Source organism: Cetorhinus maximus, chromosome 17 (assembly GCF_964194155.1).
Source record: "Cetorhinus maximus chromosome 17, sCetMax3.hap1.1, whole genome shotgun sequence".
Classification (NCBI taxonomy): domain Eukaryota; kingdom Metazoa; phylum Chordata; class Chondrichthyes; order Lamniformes; family Cetorhinidae; genus Cetorhinus; species Cetorhinus maximus.
In genome coordinates this window covers 44,860,562-44,882,400 of record NC_135895.1, presented here as the reverse complement: position 1 = coordinate 44,882,400, position 21,839 = coordinate 44,860,562, and the positions used below count along the sequence as shown (strand labels likewise).

General features: G+C 44.0%; 1 protein-coding gene across 1 annotated transcript in view; it reads left to right on the top strand.

The window, feature by feature from the left end:
* LOC144692374 (uncharacterized) overlaps positions 1-15,854 on the top strand; it is a 38,416-nt gene extending 22,562 nt beyond the window's left edge. Inside the window, exons 4-7 of the mRNA XM_078561144.1 lie at positions 12,261-12,398; positions 12,570-12,675; positions 12,777-12,909; positions 14,787-15,854. Coding sequence (XP_078417270.1) covers positions 12,261-12,398; positions 12,570-12,675; positions 12,777-12,909; positions 14,787-14,858 — 449 coding nt within the window. The 3' untranslated portion in view covers positions 14,859-15,854. The remainder of the gene's footprint in view (positions 1-12,260; positions 12,399-12,569; positions 12,676-12,776; positions 12,910-14,786) is intronic.
* The last annotated feature ends 5,985 nt before the right edge of the window (positions 15,855-21,839 follow it).

The window sequence follows — 21,839 nt, the reverse complement described above, 5'->3', positions numbered from 1 at the left end:
GGAGAAAGAGGGGAAGCAGCAGGAAACACACCACAGAGCAGGAGGAGATGGCCACTGAGCAGGAAGGCATATCACAACAGGTGTTCAGGGAGCACTTCTGTTACATTATGCTCAGGAGCAACATCTTCGGCATCATCACTTTACCAAGAAGCCAGTCAACGAGCTAGGTCACCTTCAGCTCCAGCCTTGAACCAGGGAATAGACAGCACTCTCTGTGGTTGTCATGGTCGCCATGACCTTCAACTTTTATGCCACAGGCTCCTTTCAGGCTGATTAGGTGATATCAATCACATCCTCAGTTCATAGTATACCAATGTATCAGGGAGATCACTGAAGTTGGCTCCACCAAGAGGAACAACTATGCCATCTCCTTCTGTGGACAGAGTGGACCAGGATGAGAGAACGTTAAACATCCCTACACGGCAGGCTTCCCCAAAGTGCCATGGACTGTATGCTCCCTATCACTATCCTGCAATCTTTATCAATTGAAAAACATTCAATTCTGACAACACACAGTGGTTTTCAATCACAGGCAAAAAACAACAACTTACATTTATATGGAACCTTTTAACTTAAAATGCCCCAAGGCACTTTACAGGAGCATGAGCAGATAAAATGTGATACCAAGCCACATAAAGGGATACCAACGCACAGCGGCACCAGTGTGTACCATCTACAAGATGCACTGCAGGAACTCACCAAACCTTCTTAGACAGCACCTTCCAAACCCACAACTACTACCATCTAGAAGAACAAGGGCAGCACACACAGGGGAACACCACCACCTGGAAGTTCCCCTCCAAGCCATTCCCCAACCTGACTTGGAAATATATCGACATTCCTTCACTGTCACTGGGTCAATATCCTGGAACTCCCTCCCTAACAGCACTGTGGGTGTGCCTGCACCACTTGGACTGCAGCGGTTCAAGAAGGCAGCCCACCACCACCTTCTCAAGGACAATTAGGGATGGGCAATAAATGCTGGCCTAGTCACTGACACCCATATCCTGTGAACGAATAAAATAAAATTAGGACAGGTGACCAAAAGCTTGGTAAAAAAGGTAGTTTTTAAAGAGCATGTTAAAGGTAGAGGGTGCAATGGGAAATCGGAGAGGTTTGGGGATGAACTTTTTGAGCATTTAGACAGCTGAAGGCACATAAGAAATAAGGAGGAGTAGGAGTAGAACATAGAGCCCTCAAGCCTTCTCCATCATTCAACATGGTCATGGCTGATCTCCTGCCTCATTTTTAACTTTCCTGCCCACTTTCCTCCAAGACCAAAACTGTATCTCAACCTTAAATATATGCAATGATGGAGCATCCAAAATCCTCTGGATTCCCCAGCCTGGGGATACAACCTCTGTGTTCATCCTGTCAAGCCCCCTCAGGATCTTGAATGTTTCAAAGAGTTAACTTATCATTCTTCTAAACTCCAGAAAAGTATAGGCCCAATTTATTCAGCCTTTCATCATAGGACAACCCTCTCATCCCAGGAACTAATCTAGTGAAGCTTTGTAGCATTGCCTCCAAGTCTGTTATAGCCTTCCTTAGATATGGAGACCAAAACTGTGCACAGTTGATCATTTGCGACTGAGATGAGGAAACATTTCTTCATCCAGACATTTGTGAATCTTTGGAATTCTCTATCCCAGAGGGTTGTGGATGCTCTATCGTTGAATACATTCTAGGCTGAGATATTTTTGGTCTCTTAGGGAATCAAGGATATGGGAAGCAGATAGGAAAGTTGAATTGTGACAGAAGATCAGCCCTGACTGTATTGCATGGTGGAGCAGACTTGAGGGACTATGTGGTCTGCTCCTGCTCCTATTTCTTATGTTCTTAGGGCCTAGGCAACTGAAGGCACATTTACTCCAGAATTCTATCCCTGGACCTCTCCACCTTTCTACCTCTCTCTCCGCCTTTAAGATGCTTTAAAACCTACCTTTTTGACCAAGTTCTTAGTCACCTGTCCTAATAACTCTACATGACCCAGTATCTCATTTTGTCTGCTAACCCTCCAGGTGTGGCCTAACCGAAGCCCAATACAATTGTAGCAAGACTTCCTTATTCTTGTACTCCAAACCCCTTGCAATAGAGGCCAAAATCCCATTTGTCTTCCTAATTGTTTGCTGCACCTGCATGCTAACTTTCTGTGTTCCTTGTATGGGTACAACCAAGTGCCCGACTCACCACTACCTTCTTAAGGGCAATTAGGGATGGGCACTAAATGCTGGCTAGCCAGTGACATCCCGTGAAAGAAGAAATTTTTGAAAGTCTCTAAACATCAAAATTTAAAAGTACCATGCCTTTTTATAGTAAGCAGCCAGAATTGGAGGAGCACAGAGAGGGCAGTACAGCTGGAGGCGACTACAGAGATTAGGAGGGACAAGGCCATGGAAGGGTTTACATGCTATACATTATTTTTTAAAAACAGAGAGTGTACCATGGAATTTTATGGAATTCTTAGACAGCACCTTCCAAACCCACAACTACTACCATCTAGAAGAACAATGGCAGCACACACAGGGGAACACCACCACCTGGAAGTTCCCCTCCAAGCCATTCCCCAACCTGACTTGGAAATATATCGACATTCCTTCACTGTCACTGGGTCAATATCCTGGAACTCCCTCCCTAACAGCACTATGGGTGTGCCTGCACCACTTGGACTGCAGCGGTTCAAGAAGGCAGCCCACCACCACCTTCTCAAGGACAATTAGGGATGGGCAATAAATGCTGGCCTAGTCACTGACACCCATATCCTGTGAACGAGTAAAATAAAATTAGGAATAATAATAATATGGAATAATGGAATTGTGGAAGTGAGGTAGGAACAGAGAAAAACAGTACTTCCAAATTCGGTTAAAGAGAAAATTCAGTGCTATGTAAAGGGCTGCAGCTCAGAACTTCTTCTATTCTCTGTCCATGAATAAATGAGCATTCTGGGGGAGAACATTGAGAGGGGCAGTTGATCCACTGTCAAAGCCCAAGGGGACTGGTATAACAGGGACGTTAGCAGAATTAGTCCCTGGCAGGTGTACTGGCAGGAAGGTTAGCGAGCAGGAGGATGGGACATTGAGTTTGCTGCTTGTAAGCAGCAGGTATCCTGATGGACTCTGTGGAGAACGCTGAGAAAAGCACAGAGGTTAGCTGTGGGATTATCCAAAGGAGATTTACACTGTGACAGAGGCAGAGGAGTAGGAAGACAAAAAAGTAGAAGTATTGGGACAAGGGAATAAGTAAAATGTAAAGTAAAAGACTGAATGCAGAAGAGGCAGAGAAAAGAGAGAAGGGCCTAAGAGCAGTTAAAAGAAGAGAAAAAAGGGAAATAGAAATAATGGGTGCAGGTATAGCGCAGCAGACGAAATTTGCATGTGAATGAACACTGTGAATTCAGGGTTTGTAGGTATAGCAAAGATTAGGAGGTAAATGTCCAGGTCGTATAAGGAGGATAGTGAGTGAATAATGTGAGAGAGTCCAAAGTTAAAGTTTGTGGTCTTAAGGTGGGACAAAATGAACTTGTACACAGATGAAGACAGCTTGTGTATCAGCAAAGTGCCCAGTCATGAATGGTGGTGGACAATTAAACAACTAATAGTTGTTAACTAATAGTTACTTCACAAATAGCCCCATTCCCAATGATGTAGGAGCCCAGCACATCAATGCAAAAGACACGGCTGATGCGTTCACAGCAATCTTCAGCCAGAAGTGTCAAGTGGATGATCCATCTTGGCCTCCTCCTGAGATCCCCAGTATCACAGGTGCCAGTCTTCAGCTAATTCGATTCACTCCATGGGGTATCAAGAAACGGCCGAAGGCACTGGATAATGCAAAGGCTACGGGCCCTGACAATATTCCAACAATAGTACTGAAGACTTGTACTCCAGAACTAGCCTTTCCCCTAGCCAAGCTGTTCCAGTACAGCTACAACAGTGGCATCAACCCAGCAATGTGGAAAATTGCCCAGGTGTGTCTTGTCCACAAAAAGCAGAGCAAATCCAACTCGGCCAATTACTGCCCCATCAGTTTACTCTTGATTGTCAGCAGAATGATGGAAGGGGTCATCAACAATGCTATCACTTATTCAGCACTTATTATGCACTTATTCAGCAATAACCTGCTTACTGATGCTCAGTTTGGGTTCTGCAAGGACCACTCAGCTCATGACCTCATTATAGCCTTGGCCCAAACATGAATAAAAGAGCTGAACTCTAGCGGTGAGGCGAGAGTGACTGCCCTTGACATCAAGGCTGCATTTGACCGAGTGTGGCTTAAGGAGCCCTAGAAAAACTGAAGTCAATGTGAATTATGGGGTATATTCTCCACGGGTTGGAGTCGTACCAAGCACAAAGGAAGATGGTTCTGGTTGTTGGAGGTCAATCATCTCAGCCCCGGGATATTGTTGAAGGAGCTCCTCAGGGTAGTGTCCTAGGCCCAACCATCTTTAGCTGCTTCATCAATGACCCTCCCTCCATCATAAGGTCAGAAGTGGGGATGTTCGCTGATTATTGCACAACGTTCAGCACCATTCATGACTCCTCAGGTACTGAAGCAGTCGGTGTCCATATGCAGCAAGATCCGGACAATATTCAGGCTTGGGCTGATAAGGGACAGGTAACATACATGCCACAAAAGTGTCAGGCAATGACTGTCTCCAACAAGAGATAATCTAACGATCTCCCCTTGACTTTTTTTTTGTTACTAAATGTGTCATTTAATTTCCAAATTGTAAAATCCCAATCAGACTGTAAATAAAACCAATACAAATATCAATGTTAGAGGATTAAAATAAGTAAATTAAATATCTTGTGCCTCTCCTTTCTTCATTTACTCCCTGCTTCAGTCAGTGAAACCACCCAGTCGCATCCTCCATCTCTTCACCTGTTTCCCAGTTTGTAGCTGTGATTTCTTCTGTATTTCCATTTCTCACTCTGCACCCAGAACATGAAAATTGCAATGCTGGGTGTAAAACACGCGGCTGATCCGCGAACACCAATTTTGTGTCCGGTGACCAAAGTGAAAATTCCTCCCACAGTGTGTAACTTTCCTTTGCATAGAGTCATTAGTGGTCTACAGTACAGAAAAAGGCCCTTTGGTCCATCAAGTCAGCGCCGGTCAAACAAGTACCCAACTATTCTAATCCCATTTTCCAGCACTAGGCCCATAGCCTTGTCTGATCTCCCCTTGACATTCAAATGCATTACCATATCCAAATCTCCCACTGTCAACATCCTGGGGTTACTGTGGTAATCTGAAGCGCAATACACCTTTAAGAGAATGTGAGCAGATTGACCACGTGACTGTATTACCCAATTGCTGTGTAGTGTGGGCGACAATGTTAATCAGTAGTTTAGAATAGGGCCTGTTTGGAGAAGCGCACATGGTGTTAATGCTCTGTTACTTGTGTAAATAAACAGTATGTGCTTCAGGGGAGAGGGATAGACTGAAACCGCCAATTCCCTTTCCCTTCTCTCCATAATCAGTATAGTTTAATTTTGATAAGTCTTATGTATGTTCCCAAATTCCTGTTAGTGTGCAGTCAAGTTAAAAGTCACCAGCTGAAGACTTTTGTGGATTTAAACAAAGAGTATTATTTATTCACACCCTCGCCTTGGAAAGTCCAGTCCTACATCAATCACACATCAGACACCCAAGAAAGATACAATTAAAACCATCAGAATAGTTAGCAGTTCACATGTCTTTGGGAGTCTGGTGAAGGATGGAGCTTTTCCCACTCAGGAATTGAAGTTCAGGCAAGTTCAGGTGGCTGGGGTTAAACCCAGATTAATTGCAGGGTTCCTTCGAAGTAAAATAAAGGCAAAAAACTGCGGATGCTGGAAATCCAAAACAAAAACAAAAATACCTGGAAAAACTCAGCAGGTCTAACAGCATCCGCGGAGAGGAACACAGTTAACATTTCAAGTCCGAATGACTCTTCATCAGAACTAAGGAAAAATATAAAAGAGGTGAAATATAAGCTGGTTTAAAGGGGGGTGGGACAGGTAGCGCTGGATAAAGGGCCAGTGATAGGTGGAGATAGCCAAAAGATGTCATAGACAAAAGGACAAAGAGGTGTTGACGGTGGTGACATTAACTAAGATATGTGCTAATGGTGACATTAAGGGTAGAAAGCAGGACGAGCAAGGTACAGATAGCCCTAGTGGGGGTGGGGTGGGGGGAAGGAATCGAAATAGGCTAAAAGGTAGAGATAAAACAAGGATGGAAATACATTTTAAAATAATGGGAATAGGTGGGAAAAGAAAAATAAATATAAATTATTGGAAAAGGGGGGATAGGAAAGGGGGTGGGGATGGAGGAGAGAGTTCATGATCTAAAGTTGTTGAACTCAATATTCAATCCAGAAGGCTGTAAAGTGCCTAGTCGGAAGATGTTCCTCCAGTTTGCGTTGAGCTTCACTGGAACATTGCAGCAGGCCAAGGACGGACATGTGGGCATGAGAGCAGGGTGGTGTGTTGAAATGGCAAGTGACAGGGAGGTCTGGGTCATGCTTGTGGACAGACCGAAGGTATTCCGCAAAGCGGTCACCCAGTCTGCGTTTGGTCTCTCCAATGTAGAGGAAACCGCATTGGGAGCAGCGAATGCAGTAGACTAAATTGAGGGAAGTGCAAGTGAAATGCTGCTTCACTTGAAAGGAGTGGTTAGGCCCTTGGACGGTGAGGAGGGGGGAAGTAAAGGGGCAGGTGTTGCACCTTCTGCGGTTGCATGGGAAGGTGCCGTGGGAAGGGAGTTAGGTGTAGGGGGTGATGGAGGAGTGGACCAGGGTGTCCCGGAGGGAACAATCCCTGTGGAATGCCGGCGGACGGTGGGGGGGTGGGGGGGATGAAGGGAAGATGTGTTTGGTGGTGGCATCATGCTGGAGTTGGCGGAAATGGCGGTGGATGATCCTTTGAATGCGGAGGCTGGTGGGGTGATAAGTGAGGACAAGGGGGACCCTATCATGGTTCTGGGAGGAAGAGAATGGTGTGAGGGCGGATGCGTGGGAGATGGGCCGGACACGGCTGAGGGCCCTGTCAACCACCGTTGGTGGAAAACCTCGGTTAAGGAAGAAGGAAGACATGTTAGAGGAACTGATTTTGAAAGTGGCATCATCAGAACAGATGCGACGGAGGCAAAGGAACTGAGAGAACGGGATGGAGTCCTTACGGGAGGCGGGGTGTGAGGAGCTGTAGTCAAGGTAGCTGTGGGAGTCGGTAGGCTTGTAATGAATATTGGTGGACAGTCTATCACCAGAAATTGAGACAGAGAGGTCAAGGAAGGGAAGGGAAGTGTCAGAGATGAACCATGTGAAAATGATGGAGGGGTGGAAGTTGGAAGCAAAATTAATAAATTTTTCCAGGTCCAGACGAGAGCATGAAGCAGCACCGAAGCAGTCATCGATGTACCAGAGAAAGTGTTGTGGGACGGGGCTTAGGTAGGACTGCAACAAGGAATGTTCCACATACCCCAAAAAGAGACTGGGGCCCATGCGGGTACCCATAGCCACACCTTTTATTTGGAGGAAGTGAGAGGAGTTTAAGGAGAAATTGTTCAGTGAGAGAACAAGTTCAGCTAGACGGAAGAGAGTAGTGGTGGATGGGGATTGTTCAGGCCTCTGTTCGAGGAAGAAGCAGAGAGCCCTCAGACCGTCCTAATGAGGGATGGAGGTGTAGAGGGATTGGACGTCCATGGTGAAGAGGAGGTGGTTGGAGCCAGGGAACTAGAAATTGTTGATATGATGTAGGGTGTCAGAGGAATCGCGGATGTAGGTGGGAAGAGACTGGACAAGGGGAGAGGGAATGGAGTCAAGATAGCAAGAAATGAGTTCCATGGGGCAGGAACAGGCTGACATGATCGGTCTGCCGGGAGAGTCATGTTTGTGGATTTTGGGTAGGAGGTAGAAGTGGGCCATCCGAGGTTGGGAGACTATGAGGTCGGAAGCTGTGGAAGAAAGATCTCCAGAGGAGATGAGGTCAGTGACAGTCCTAGAAACAATGGATTGATGTTCAGTGGTGGGGTCATGGTCCAGGGGGAGGTAGGAGGAAGTGTCTGCGAGTTGACGCTCAGCCTCTGCGAGGTAGAGGTCAGTGCGCCAGACAACAACAGCACCACCCTTGTCAGCCCTTGATGACAATGTCAGGATTGGACCTGAGAGAACGGAGTGCAGCAATTTCAGAGAGAGACAGGTTAGAGTGGGTGAGAGGAGCAGAGAAATTGAGACGACTGATGTCACGCCGACAGTTCTCAATGAAAAGATCAAGAGCAGGTAAGAAACCAGAGGGAGGGGTCCAGGTAGAGGGAGAATATTGGAGACGGGTAAAAGGATCCATTGAACGGGGAGAGGACTCCTGACCAAAGAGGTGAGCATGGAGACGAAGGCAGCGGAAGAAGAATTCAGCATCATGCCGAGCCCGAAATCCATTGAGATGAGGGCGTAAGGGTATGAAACTGAGTCCTTTGCTGAGCACTGAAAGTTCAGCATCAGAGAGGGGAAGGTCAGGGGGTATGGTGAATACACGGCCGGGGCTGGGATTGGAAGACGGGATGGGGACAGAGGAACGGGCAGGGGTGGAGGGTCCTGGATGGGCGTTGGTGTCGATGAGTTGTTGGAGCTTGCGTTCCTTTGCACCTGAAAGAAAGAGACAAAGTTTCTTGTTGAGGCGTCAGATGAGGCGAAGAATAAAGTGAAACTGGGGGCAAGGGCAGCTTAGAAATAGGATGCGTCGGTGTTGCTGGAGGGAGAGGTTGCGTGTGTTCATATGGCGGCGCATGGCACTGAGTGTGGATCTCAGGATGCGACGAGAACAGCAGTCCGAGAAGCGTTGTATGTCACTGAGATACCTGTAATCCTGGGTGGGTTTGAAACATGAGGGATGGAACTTCAGTTGAAATCCATGTAGGGTAAGTCGGAGACGGAGACACTCACTGAGGAAGGAAATATGGCTGTGAAAGCGGGTTTTAGTAAACACCTTGTCAAACACCAGGAGAGAAATGGAAAGCAATGAAGGTGAACAAGGCAAAAGAGAGAGGTGGAAATCCTGTCGGAGAGCAGAGCAATACTTCTTCAAGGCAGGCATTCCTTGAAGAGAAGTGGCAGTCAATTAAACACTAAGATAAACGCAGAAAACTGGGGATGCTGGAAATCCAAAACAAAAACAAAAATACCTGGAAAAACTCAGCAGGTCTGACAGCATCTGCGGAGAGGAATACAGTTAATGTTTCGAGTCCGAATGACTCTTCATCAGAACTCAAGAAAAATAGAAAAGAGGTGAAATATAAGCTGGTTTAAGTGGGGGTGGGACAGGTAGAGCTGGATAGAGGGCCAGTGATAGGTGGAGATTCCCATAAGATGTCATAGACAAAAGGACAAAGAGGTGTTGACGGTGGTGACATTAGCTAAGATATGTGCTAATGGTGACATTTATCCTTCAAAGTAAAGACTGTTCAGCAGGTCGTGTAGATTAGTCCTGTTGGCTGTTGTAACCAGATGTCTAATTTCTTACAGGCAAACTCGGTACTGTTCAAAACATTTTGGAGGAGGCTTTTAAAAGACTTAAGCCTCACAGGTCTTGACAATTCAAGATGACACAGCCTTCTTTGCAGCTGTGATGTTGTTGCTGGTGTTCCGCCGACTGCCCGGTCTCTCTCAGTTTTTAGATAAAAAGATTGCAAAGTCAGACTGCAGTTTTAATCGCATGATAAATGGCCATTGATTCACTATCAAGGGCAAATGATGGTCTTTCCTAGTGAAAAAGGAGTTTGAATCACATAGTCAAAAGCCACTGATATACAATGGAAGTTAGACAGTTGCCTTTAGCACTTCATTGTGGATGCTCATTCTCGATAGCCCTCTTTTGTTACATGGCAGACCTGGAGTCAGAGAATCTGGGAGTTTATTGTCCCTGTGTTTTGGAGTAAGCCTTGACAATAGCAGGTGTGAAATTCCACAGAAGTGTGCTGTTTGGGCGTGTCCATGCAAGGGAGATTCATGCCTATTATAATCCAATTTGGAACTTTCCAAAAAGCTTGCTAGGCTGTTGAAGTTGCAAAAGTCAGGTGAGCCCTCGGCAGCCATTTACAATTCATCAGGGCCTGTTTTAAAAGGAATATAGTTTTTTTTAAATGTAATATCTTCATGCCTGCACTGGCATGACAGTGGGTAAACACAAGAGAGAAAAGAGGAGCGTGGAGAAAAGAGCTGGTATTGACACTATGCGGTAAATCAGTTATTGCAGTTTCTCATATAAAACTTGAGCCACATGCACAGTGCAATGCAGAAGATGAAAAAATACATATATTTAAATCAGTATTTCCCGATAAATTCAGTTAGACAATGCACTTTAGTGCCAAATTATTTGCGATAAATTATCTTCGATTTCATATTAGTTGTGTCTAAAGAGTTATGCCTCTACTAATTTTCTCCCTAAGGGCAATAGCTGCAACTTGTAACTGTCAATAGATAATTCAAAATACTGTGCTAGTGGCTAATCTCATAAATGAAATCTATCAACCGAAGCAAAAACAATGTTCTAAAATGAACTAGAATTTTAAAAAATACACTGGGCAGGGGAAATTTTTATATGAAGCAATTTCACCTGCCCATTTGTTGGCTTTCATGGTCAGACCTCATCTCAGCAAGCATCCATAGGCAGCTCACTGCAGGGATGTGTGGCCATGCTGGAAGTTCTTCCCTTCCTGACCCCGCAAATATCATTGCAAAAAAGTTTTTGGGGCTGTTTTCTGAGCTGGTTGGGCCACTCAATGCCTGGTGTCAGTGGTTTGCACGTTCATAGTGCACTTCATACCCATTGGTAGGAGAAAATTGCAGTGGAGTCAAAGAATCAGATTAGGATTCTGATTTAAATATTTTAATAAAGCTCCCATTGGCTTTGGACAGCAGTACTAGCTAGTACTACCCAGTTTTCAACTCCCTACCACGCTGATTGCCAACAGGAGCAAAGCAGTGATAATTGAAAATTGACCCCACCATTCTGATTTACAGTTCAACATTTTTCAAGGGTACCAATTGATACTATCTAATTTTAAGTTTGCTGCCAACATCACCTTGATTCTTGCCATTCTCATAGCTGTAATTTACAAATAAGACAACAGTCGGTATTTCTTTAAATAGACGTCTCAAGGGCAATTAGGAATGGGCAACAGATGCTGGCCTTTCCAACGACACTCATACCCCGTGAAAAGAATAAAAAAAAGAATTTATTGTTCTTCATTAAATTTCCTCTATGAAGATATAGCTGTAACATCCTAACATAACTGTTGCATCATTTTTACTTAGAAGTTTGAACTGCTTACATTTGGAAAATAAATAATTATTACTTGCAGCTATCAGGTTTTATTAAGTGCATTATACATTATAATAGAATTTCCGATTGGTGTGATGATGCATATGGTTCTGGTTTATTGAATGGCATCATTTTAAGCTTCACGCTAATCCATAAAAACAAGCTACAAATTTCTTTATCGTTTGAGTTCCCGACCTGGGCTGTGCCATCATGGGGAACCATTAAACATAGCCACGTCTATCGTAAAGTTGGAGAGAAAAATGGAAAGGGAAACACCCAGACCATTTTATTGTATGTTTTAAGAGTGAGTTATACTTAAACCCCTACATAAGACCTCGAGTTGAAACTTAAGAAGGCCGACTCATATTGGCTTACTTCTTCACTGTTCTTGGAAATACAGCAGGGCAGGACTTCCACCCACCCATGCAGCATTGCCTTGACCACATCCCAAACCCCAAGGATGGGCTGTTTAAAAATTTGGAATAATATCCATGCCACTAAGTGCTACTGGCATGCCGCCTCTGTGGAAGCAGTGGGATTCTGGACCGTCAAGGTAGGGGTCATGAAGAGATTTAGCAGATTCTTGTCTTTAGCAGATGTGTGTTTTACCACATACAGCGCAGCAAGTATGGCTGTGTCATGTCTATCATGGCTGTACGATTTGGAGGCTTTTCAGGATTGCTTGATATCCTGCTTTGAGAAACGGTGTCACAACGGAATGGGTGTACACTGATCTGAGTTTATCAGTGAGGCAAGAAAGGGGCAGAAACCTAATTGGAATGTGTTCCTTTCATAATCTTTGCCCCTCTGTTCGCATTGCATTGTATTTGTCACCCTGATCCTGGAATTTCAAGGTTCATGTTCTCATTCTTTTGTGTGGGTATGGTAAATAAAGAAGAAAGTACAAATCATTTAATAATAACATTAAATTACAATTTTTATTTTGAAACCCATTTTTAGTAATTAATGAGAAACATGGCTGTGATGCTCATCCATGCATGAACAATGGAAAATGTGTTTTAAAACCAGAGAGCACTCTTGGATACGTATGTATTTGCACCTCAGGATATTCTGGAGACAACTGTCAGTGTGCTAATAGTGAGTACTTCACTAGAAATTTTCAATAAAATTTCTTTTGAGCTTATGCAAATAATAGATATTAGCCTATCTTTCTGTATTTCTTTCGAATTCTTAATTGGTTGTTTTTCTGAAGTTTATTTTGATGAAGGAAAGTAGTTTCTGAATTAGCATTTTTGTTTCTCCCTGCAGGCATAAATACTTCTACATCTTCATTTCTAACTTCTGGATGCATTGTAGTATTGTTTCTCCTCATTGTTATAGGCTTCCTTATCTACTTGCATTTTTTCAAGGAAAGGTAAAAATTTTCTTTACAATTTAACTTTTCCCTTTAGGAGCCATTTCTTTGCAAGTGTGAACTGTGGAATTATCACTTTATTTTTTTCTTCAACATTTTAGGAAGCATAATACCACAGAAAAAACAACAAAGACTCGAAAGCCGCATTCAAAATTGTCAGCCAAAGGTCCTAAACACAAATCTTCAGAGCCTACAGATTCCAATTACGATGATACTGAAATTCCTACAAAAAATGTTTGTAGCAAGCATTCTGATACCCTACAATTACATTAACTATTTATTAAGCACATTTGTGAAATTAACAGAAAGTAATCTTAATCTTGCAAGATTTTTGTTCAGGTGAATATTATATGAAATGCCAAGTTATTTGCAATATTTAAGCTTACGTACTTTCAGCTTCATTTGGAAAAGTAATTTTTGAGTCTTGATCAGTAAGAAAATACAGCTAAGCAGTCAGCACAAAAAAATAAATATGGCCATAGAGGTCTCCTCAATGAGCCAGTAATGTAAACAATTATGTTAAAAGAATACCTTACTATATTTATCAAGCCTTTTTTATTCACATCACACTTTCAATATTTACCTTCTGTCAGACACCCTCTTTTTGCTAACCTACCAGACATATAATACTAATAGAGTGTTTAAGCTGAATTAGCTAATAGATGCTAGATAAGCATACAAGCAAATGGTAAAAACAAAAAACTACTGCAGATGCTGGAAATCCAAAACAAAAACAGAATTACCTGGAAAAACTCAGCAGGTCTGGCAGCATCGGCGGAGAAGAAAAGAGTTGACGTTTCGAGTCCTCATGACCCTTCAGCAGAACTGAGTAAAGTTAGGAGAGGGGTGAAATATAAGCTGGTTTAAGGTGGGTGGGGGGGGTGGGAGAGAAGTTGGCGGCGGGGGGGGGTGGGGTTGGTGGTAGGGACAAGCAAGCAGTGATAGGAGCAGATAATCACCTTCCGTCTGTCCGCAAGCATGACCCAGACCTCCCTGTCACTTGCCATTTCAACACTCCACCCTGCTCTCTTGCCCACATGTCTGTCCTTGGCTTGCTGCATTGTTCCAGTGAAGCCCAACGCAAACTGGAGGAACAGCACCTCATCTTCCGACTAGGCACTTTACAGCCTTCCGGACTGAATATTGAATTCAACAACTTTAGATCTTGAACTCCCTCCCCCATCCCCACCCCCTTTCCGTTTCTTCCCCCTCCCTTTTGTTTTTTTCCAATAATTTATATAGATTTTTCTTTTCCCACCTATTTCCATTATTTTTAAATCTATAACTGTAATGCCCTGTCAGTCTTTCCACCCCACCCCCCACCCCCACTAGAGCTGTACCTTGAGTGTCCTGCCATCCATTCTTAATTAGCACATTCTCTTAGATAATATCACCACCTTTTACACATCTTTGTTCCTTTGTCTGTGACATCTTTTGATTATCTGCTCCTATCATTGCTTGCTTGTCCCTACAACCCCCCCCCCAACCCACCCAACTCTCTCTCTCTCTCCCCCCCCCCCCCCCACCACCCTGCCAACCTTAAACCAGCTTATATTTCACCCCTCTCCTAACTTTACTCAGTTCTGCTGAAGGGTCATGAGGACTCGAAACGTCAACTCTTTTCTTCTCCGCTGATGCTGCCAGACCTGCTGAGTTTTTCCAAGCAAATGGTATTCCACTTCAAATAAATTCTGCTCCAAAATCTTCTCAAGTCCTCTAGACCCCTTCAACTGTTCTATCCTCTTTTATCTTAATGGATAGATCCTATATATACAAACATCATAGAGTGTTTGCTATAAAATTGAATTTACAGCCCCTTTCCTTAGGAAACTTTAAAATTTTATGGGATCAGAGAACCTTCAGTGCTTTCCTAACTTAGAAATAAAGAAAATAAGGCAATGTGACCATTGCTTAAGAGAGCCAAAGGTGTGAACTGTGGTGGGTGCAATGGGGAATGCCAAGGGTGGACAAAGGAAAACCATAGGCCAGGACAGGCACGAATAGGAGCAACCTGGAGAATTTATTTAAATAAATATCATGAATTATTACATATTCTTAGGTCTCAAATTGCTAAATATTGCTTTATAACTATAATCTTTAAATATTTCCAGGAAGGAAGCAGCTGTGCACATGGAACAAGAAAGGTATGCATTATGAAAGCTGCAAAATATTCCAGTACTTAAGGAATTGTAGCCATGGTAAAAGTCAAATGCATCTAATTCTGAATAGACGTTCTTAAGCTAAGGAACTTTACTATGGGCACTACATATTTTAATATTTAATTGTTAGACTTAGAAATAGATGGACATTTACTTCTTTCTCATTAAGTCTTCCTCTATCCACATACGGACCTTTCCCCCCAAACTAACATTGACAGAAAGAAAGAAAAATAATGTTTTAGATTTCTATGAATAGAGTTCGGTGCCAGCCAGAAAAAAATATAAATAATATTCCCAACTCACATATTTTCTTTATAAAGATTTAGGATTCACAGAAAATGTTGTCATTTTCCAAGACCCATTGATAGAAAATTAAAGGTGACACTTCCTAATTAGCTGACCACTAATTCAAGGTTCATGTTTGGACAATGCATTGGGGTCTTCATTTGAGAATCAGGCATATGCTGACAATTCTACCTATAAATAATTAATCTAATTCAGTAACTCAGTAAAGGCATTAGAAACAAATGTCAGAATGCAAGATAATTGAGAACACGATTGGGAGAGCCAGCATTCCATTGTCTCTCACTGCTTAACATTTACATATACTGCACAATACACATTGTGACACATACCCTAATATGGTTTTTGAGGAACTAATAACACAAAGGCTTTGTGCTGCAGTACACTTCACTTCTACAGGAAGAGCTAACCCTATCCAAGATATTCTGCAGGGCTCTTGCAATTGATGCTGCAACCATAAGGCGACCTACCCTCTAATATGTCCAAACACATTTCGATAGGTTTATAATGTAAATCTCAGGGTAGTGATGGATGAAAACAGAACACCGCATGTGTGCATCTAATTGTATTGCATCAGGTATTCATCTAAAGCATTCAGAAGATTCAGAAATGGGCAAGGAATGCCAATTCTCACTCCTTTGTATATTGCCAATGTATGCACTAGTAGCAACAAAAAAAAACAAAACTGTAAAAATCTACAGAAGGGGAAATAAATAGTATTTCTATGAACAAGTCAGATCCCTTAATTCCAAATCTGCCTCTCTTAAAATAAACAAGTAGCTCTCCTTAGATGGCTCATTGCCTGCAGTTCAGAATTTGGTTGAGGAATCTATTTTAGTACCACTGAAACAAAGGGCGGAATTTTCCGTGCCCGCTGGCAGCAGGCGTGATAGATGGCATGAGCAGACAAATGGCGTGATCGGTTTCACGACGGCGGGAAGGCAGGTCGCGATTGTCCGTTGGCAAGCTGCATTTCCCACCATCAGTCGTCAGGACCCTCATTGTAATACATCAGCATATCATCATCAGGCTATCCCACCAGGCTCTTGTACCCCCGCTGGATCGTCCGTCCATGTCAGCGGGAAAGCACGCTGATGTGTTTCACAATAGCACAGAGGCAATGTGCACTTGGCAGCCTGCACTTTGGGTGAACTGGAGGTGAGTGCACAGCAACATTCTGCAGAGCTCGCCAGGATTGCCTGTTGCTCTGCAGGCTTCAGGGGCGCTGGGTTAAGTGCTGCCCTGCCCAACTGGTGGTGGGGTGGGGGGGAATCAGGGGGCAAGTGCAGCCTTACCGTTGAGGTGACTTGTGAGTGGGGGCAAATGCAATCCTGCCTCTGAGGCGACCGGTGGTAGCGGTGGCAGGGGGGCAGTGGTGCTAAGTGCTGTGATGGGACTTCAGGGAGGGTGCCTCCAGATTCCTCTTCAGAGGTTTCTTCGGAGCCTGATGGGCTCTGTCGGCTGTTTGGCAGATGTGCCTGCAAAAGCAAGGGGAGAAGATTAGTGCATAGCTGTGGCCTGTGAAACAGGACACATCACTCACGGCATGGTTGTCTGGTGGATGTTGCATTGCTGGATCCTCACTTGGTGGAGCAGTGCCGACCTCACCGTCAGCACAGGAACGGTCCAGATACTCGCCGGCCAGCTGGATGGTTCTGTTTTCAAAGTCCGTGAGGACCTTGATTCCGGGCATTCCGTCCCTGGTCTCTCGTTGAGTGCCAGTTTGTCCTGCATGGATAGATATGGAGAAAGTGTAAGCAGAACACCTGCCGAGCCAGATGACATTAATGCCTGGCCTGTGTGGGTGTTGAGTGGTCCCATGGATGGGATGAGGACAATGACAGTGAGTGTGAGAGAGTAAATTGTGATGTCCCTTGAATCAGCAGTGAGTGCGGGCCCTGTGGATGTGTGATGGGTTTTTGAGTGTGTAAGTTGAATGATGAGATGAATGACTTACCCTGGCGGAACGGAAGAGATCATTCATCCTCTTGCGGCACTGGGTGGCTGTCCTTGTTTGCAAGGCGTTGGCACTGACCACTGCTGCCACCGCCTCCCAAGCCCGGTTAGTGCTGTTGCTGCCCACCCTGCGGCCAGAGCAGAGCTAGAGGACATTCGGGTGGGCCTCCATGGCATCCAAAATTCGCTTGAGAGACACGTCACTGAACCTGGGGGCTGCAGTCATCTTCACTTTCAGGGTCATGTCTTCCATGCAGCAGTGGTGAGCTGGAAGCACTGAAATGTGTGCTGGTGGCTGGACTTTAAATGTGGCACCCGGAGTGATGCAGTGGCAGGGTGATGGCAGGCGGGCGCATGGAAACGGCGTAAATAACAAGGCGGGTTCGGGACGATACCGCGTGAAAACCCGCCATTGCGGCTGACAGGTAAAACGTCATTTTACCCACACACTTAGTGCAAATCTGGGGAAATTCCGCTCAAAGAGTGATACCTGATTTGAAAACAAAGTGACAACCAGCCTCTCCAGAAGAGGGCAAAGTGAGCTCCAGTTTCCTTAGTTGGCCAACCTCTACAAGGTGAGTTTTGTTTAGTGCTGCAATGTCTATTTTATACCTGTTCAGTTCTCTGGCAGTCAGCATTTTAGTCAATCAGCAGAACCATTGTCCATGACTGTTCAAACATTCCAAGCAGCAATGCTGAGAGAGAAACAAATTTGATTCTTGATTTTGGTTATTTTCGACCAGAAAAATGGGTTGCTGCAGTTGACCAAGGAATAGAGAACCATATTCAAGACTAGTAGCAAGCCAGTTGAGACATCTGGAGATGGGTAGTGTTGAAATATCTGATGTATTCACACCAAACACTTGAGCTTCCCATAACGCCCTGCTACTATACCTCTTAACCATAGAAGTTGGTATATCTGCCTAGCCTGCCTATTTTGCCCAAGTTGATGTTGTGCACTGAGGAAACAAATATCTCTGTCATCTGGCATTCACATTCATGGGTCACCCTCAGCTAGTTTAATCTGCAAGCCAACGCTGCTTCCCAGAGTGTGTCCATCACCATGCACAAGTGACTGCTTGGAGCTACAGCTGAGATTTGTGCATCCATCCAAGAGAATCATTGTGCCTTCATTCAGAGTGCTATCCCTTCAGCTTAATGCTACACACATAATGACAATGTAACATATGTCTTAGCAGGCTGAAATTCTGCTTTCTATGTGTGGGCGGTCCTAACGCATCTTGCCCGTTGCATTTTGTACTGCTGGTGTTCGGATGGCATTTCCCTGGGTTTCATCCTGCCCATCATTTAAGTGTAGCTGGTATGTTCCAAAGATGATTTAGAGCACAAAGTTTAGAATTTCTGAAAAGGAACATAAATGTGCTGGTGCTGCTTCTGAAAGTGGCACCTGTACTTCTTGTTGGTGCACCTTTGGCACCAGGTAAATGGGCTTTATTCTGCCATGTCTTGTGTTGTTAAGGCAGAAGCTAGCTCACATCTAACGGGAAAAATATTCTGAATAGATGTATCCAGCAGTAAATGTGAAATTAAAAATACTCAGAACAAATAAATATTCAATCCAAAGAAAGAAACAATAGAGCTAAGGCTATAAATCCAAATTGGCAAAAAGTAAAAAACTACAAAAGTAAACAACAGCATGTCAATGCGGACAGTTTTAAAATTACTTTTTGTTTCTGTGCATTTGCAGAACCTTGCTTTATTCCAACTTTTAACAGCACATACTACTGGCCTGGTGACAAGTGTGCATCTTTATTGGAATACCTGAGCAGCAAGGAAACATCCCTAAAACACCCTGAAAGAATGCTGCAATGAGGCTTCTGCCATGGAGCAGCGTAAGCCTCCTGCAACCCTTGCACTTACCCATTGGAAGACCTAGGCCAAGTACAAATCAGACACAGTAACCGAGATCATCTGCACCCAGCATACAACCGCACCCTAGTGCAACTACATCTACTTGTCCGTGGTTGGGAGCAGCAAGTATGGTGATGGACTGTAGTTTTTCAATGGGGACTCATTGGGATAGAGATGGCCCTGTACTTCTGGGTGCTGAGTCATGAATGGCACAGTGATTAGGATTTGGGATGTAATTTACATTAATTTACACATGTAAATGGGACTTCCACCAGCAGCAAAGTGGGATTTATTGGGGGGAATTTTAACCAAACAATGAAAACATATGCCAAATGGGTGCAGTGTTAAGGCACACCTATTTGAAATTCTGGATTTAAAGCTCAATTTTGGCCCTAATTCCTGATTACCAGAATTTAACTTTACCTGGAGATGCTAAACCTGACATCTGCAGATTTCACACTCAAGTACTAATTAGATGCAATTTTCAGGGAGCTGTATATGTAGGCTCTTTTCACCCATTTCAACCAAAGGTGTGGAGTGCTCTGGCTGGCACACAGTGGCATGTTAGAAGATGGCTCAGGAACTAAGCGAGAGGGTGCACAGACTCTTGGGCGTGTCACTGGCGATCCAGGCAGAAGAGGTTCAAAGAAGGAGGGTTGTCTGTACCCATGGGGGCAATGTGTAGAGGGGTGGGGGTGAAGGGCACTACCCTCCTGGCCCTCTTTCCTGCATCAGTTGGTGCTGCTCTGCCTGGCTTCATGTCCTTCTCCCATTTCTCATCAAGATCATGGGGGACACCAGCAAGGTGCCCATTCCGAGCGCTCCCTTTCTCCTGGTGGCTCCGAGAAAGTGTCCAATAAGATGGTGTAGCACAGCACTTACTTATTTTACATTTACAAACAACTGTTTGCAGTTAGGAGAGAGCATTACAGCAAGTGCTAGCCACCAAAATAAGTCCTAGCAGGCATTTTAAGTGCCAATCAGGCCATTAACAAGTCTTGGGGTGGCTGTCCTAGCACAGGCTGAAACACCTTTATCAAGATGGTACCTTAAGCTAAACACAGGCTAAACTGGCATTTCAGCTCTAGGCCTTATATTTGCTAACTTGGAGGATCATTATTGCCTTAGCACACTGCTGAAAATCCCCCCTTTGATTTCTAGGCCTGAATTTTTTTAACTGCTGGGAGATGAGCCCTGCACATATATGTTATATACATCTCATGTGCAAGAGAACTAATGTTCCAGGCTGCAGGAAATGGGCATTGTAAACAGGGTCCTGCTTAGTTGTATCCAGTGTTATATTCTGAAATTGGTAGCTACGGTATGCATGCAATGTTGGACACTGCATCCATTCTCTCCTTCCAATTGATGTTGGCATTGGTAATGCTGTATCAATATCATGCCTATTATTACGTTCATTGATTCAATGTAAATGTACCACTGCTGGGTTCTTTATTTGAAGATAAGACTATATACATACAGTGTTAACTCGGAGGCTATGTATGCATGTCTGACTTCTTCATCTGCTGCTGTATTCTGAGGACAGAGTCATGGGACTAGCACATCCTGTCTCGGTGGTAATGATTGACAGCAGTTTAAGATATGCTCCCTTAAAGGTACATGTACATCATATCACAACATCCAGTTTTTTCTAAACTAGAGGTTTAGAAACCTGTCCTCAGAATACAGGATCAAATTTATTGTCCGGCATTCAGGCTGGGTAGTTTGTTACCTTCAGCCGGTTATGGGCATCTTTTATCTTCCCCGGTTTTTCAATTAATATATCTTTTACTCCTGGGAATATCAACTAGTGATGACTGGAGAGGGTTGTCCATACTTATCTGCCAAATAGTAACTCCACATTGGTTCCGCAGTACAATGAAGTTTGCAGGTTTGATATGGTAGTTTTCAGTTCCAACTATGCCACACAGCCTGTCGGCTGATGATCTGCATTGCAGAGTTAAGTGGTCTTCGCCCAGCGTAAGAATGGGATTTCCAATGGTGCTCCTGATGGTCTCTGGTTCTTGTCATTATCTTAATGACACCATGGATGGTGATCAAGGAAAGGTCCCTCCACATCAGTAGACCAGTGACCCCTGGACCTGTAGTGTCCACAATGTAAAATCTCCAAGGTGACCAAGGTGAGTTGTTGTAGTGGCACTTGAGTGTATTGGATCCTAGGGACAGAATCTCTGAGCCATTGTACGTGGTGAGTTTGCCAGCAGTTGATTGAACCCTCGCTTGCCGCTTCTGTCGTTGCATACATTTCAGTATGCGAAGTGGAAGAATACTTGCACCTGCACCAGTATCCAGTTTTGCGTACAATTTGTGTTGTCCCTGCATCTGTAGGCATATAATCTGGATGGTGGCAAAGGCTTCTATTGGTACCACTGTGCCAATACATTCTTTGATATTCACTGTGCTGAATGTCTGCTCACTTTGCGTATCGATGGCCTGGTTATTGTCATCATCTGACTGTATAACTTGGCTAGCTATTTCATGGATCACATTTGGACAATGTGTGTTACATGCACTTGGTTAATTGGCATGCATTAAAGTTCTGCTTAAAGTTAAACCCGTCAGAGTCGTCTATTTAGTCTCTGTTCCTGCACAAACTTCATAGCAGGTAGGCTTATACAATTTAAACTCTCCCAAATTTGAACAATCTTACTGAGATCCAGTGCCTGCTTGCTGGAGCAAGATGCGATGTCCAGAATGAAGGTACAGTGTGTAGGATCCCTATAGTGCTGCAAAATCACTTACACATGGTGAGTTAATACTTGATGGTTACTTTGCTTGCACACCAGTTCTCCGGATATATATGAAAGGGTTGAGGCTTGTATACTTCTCAGTCAAATCTTCAAAAACAAAGCT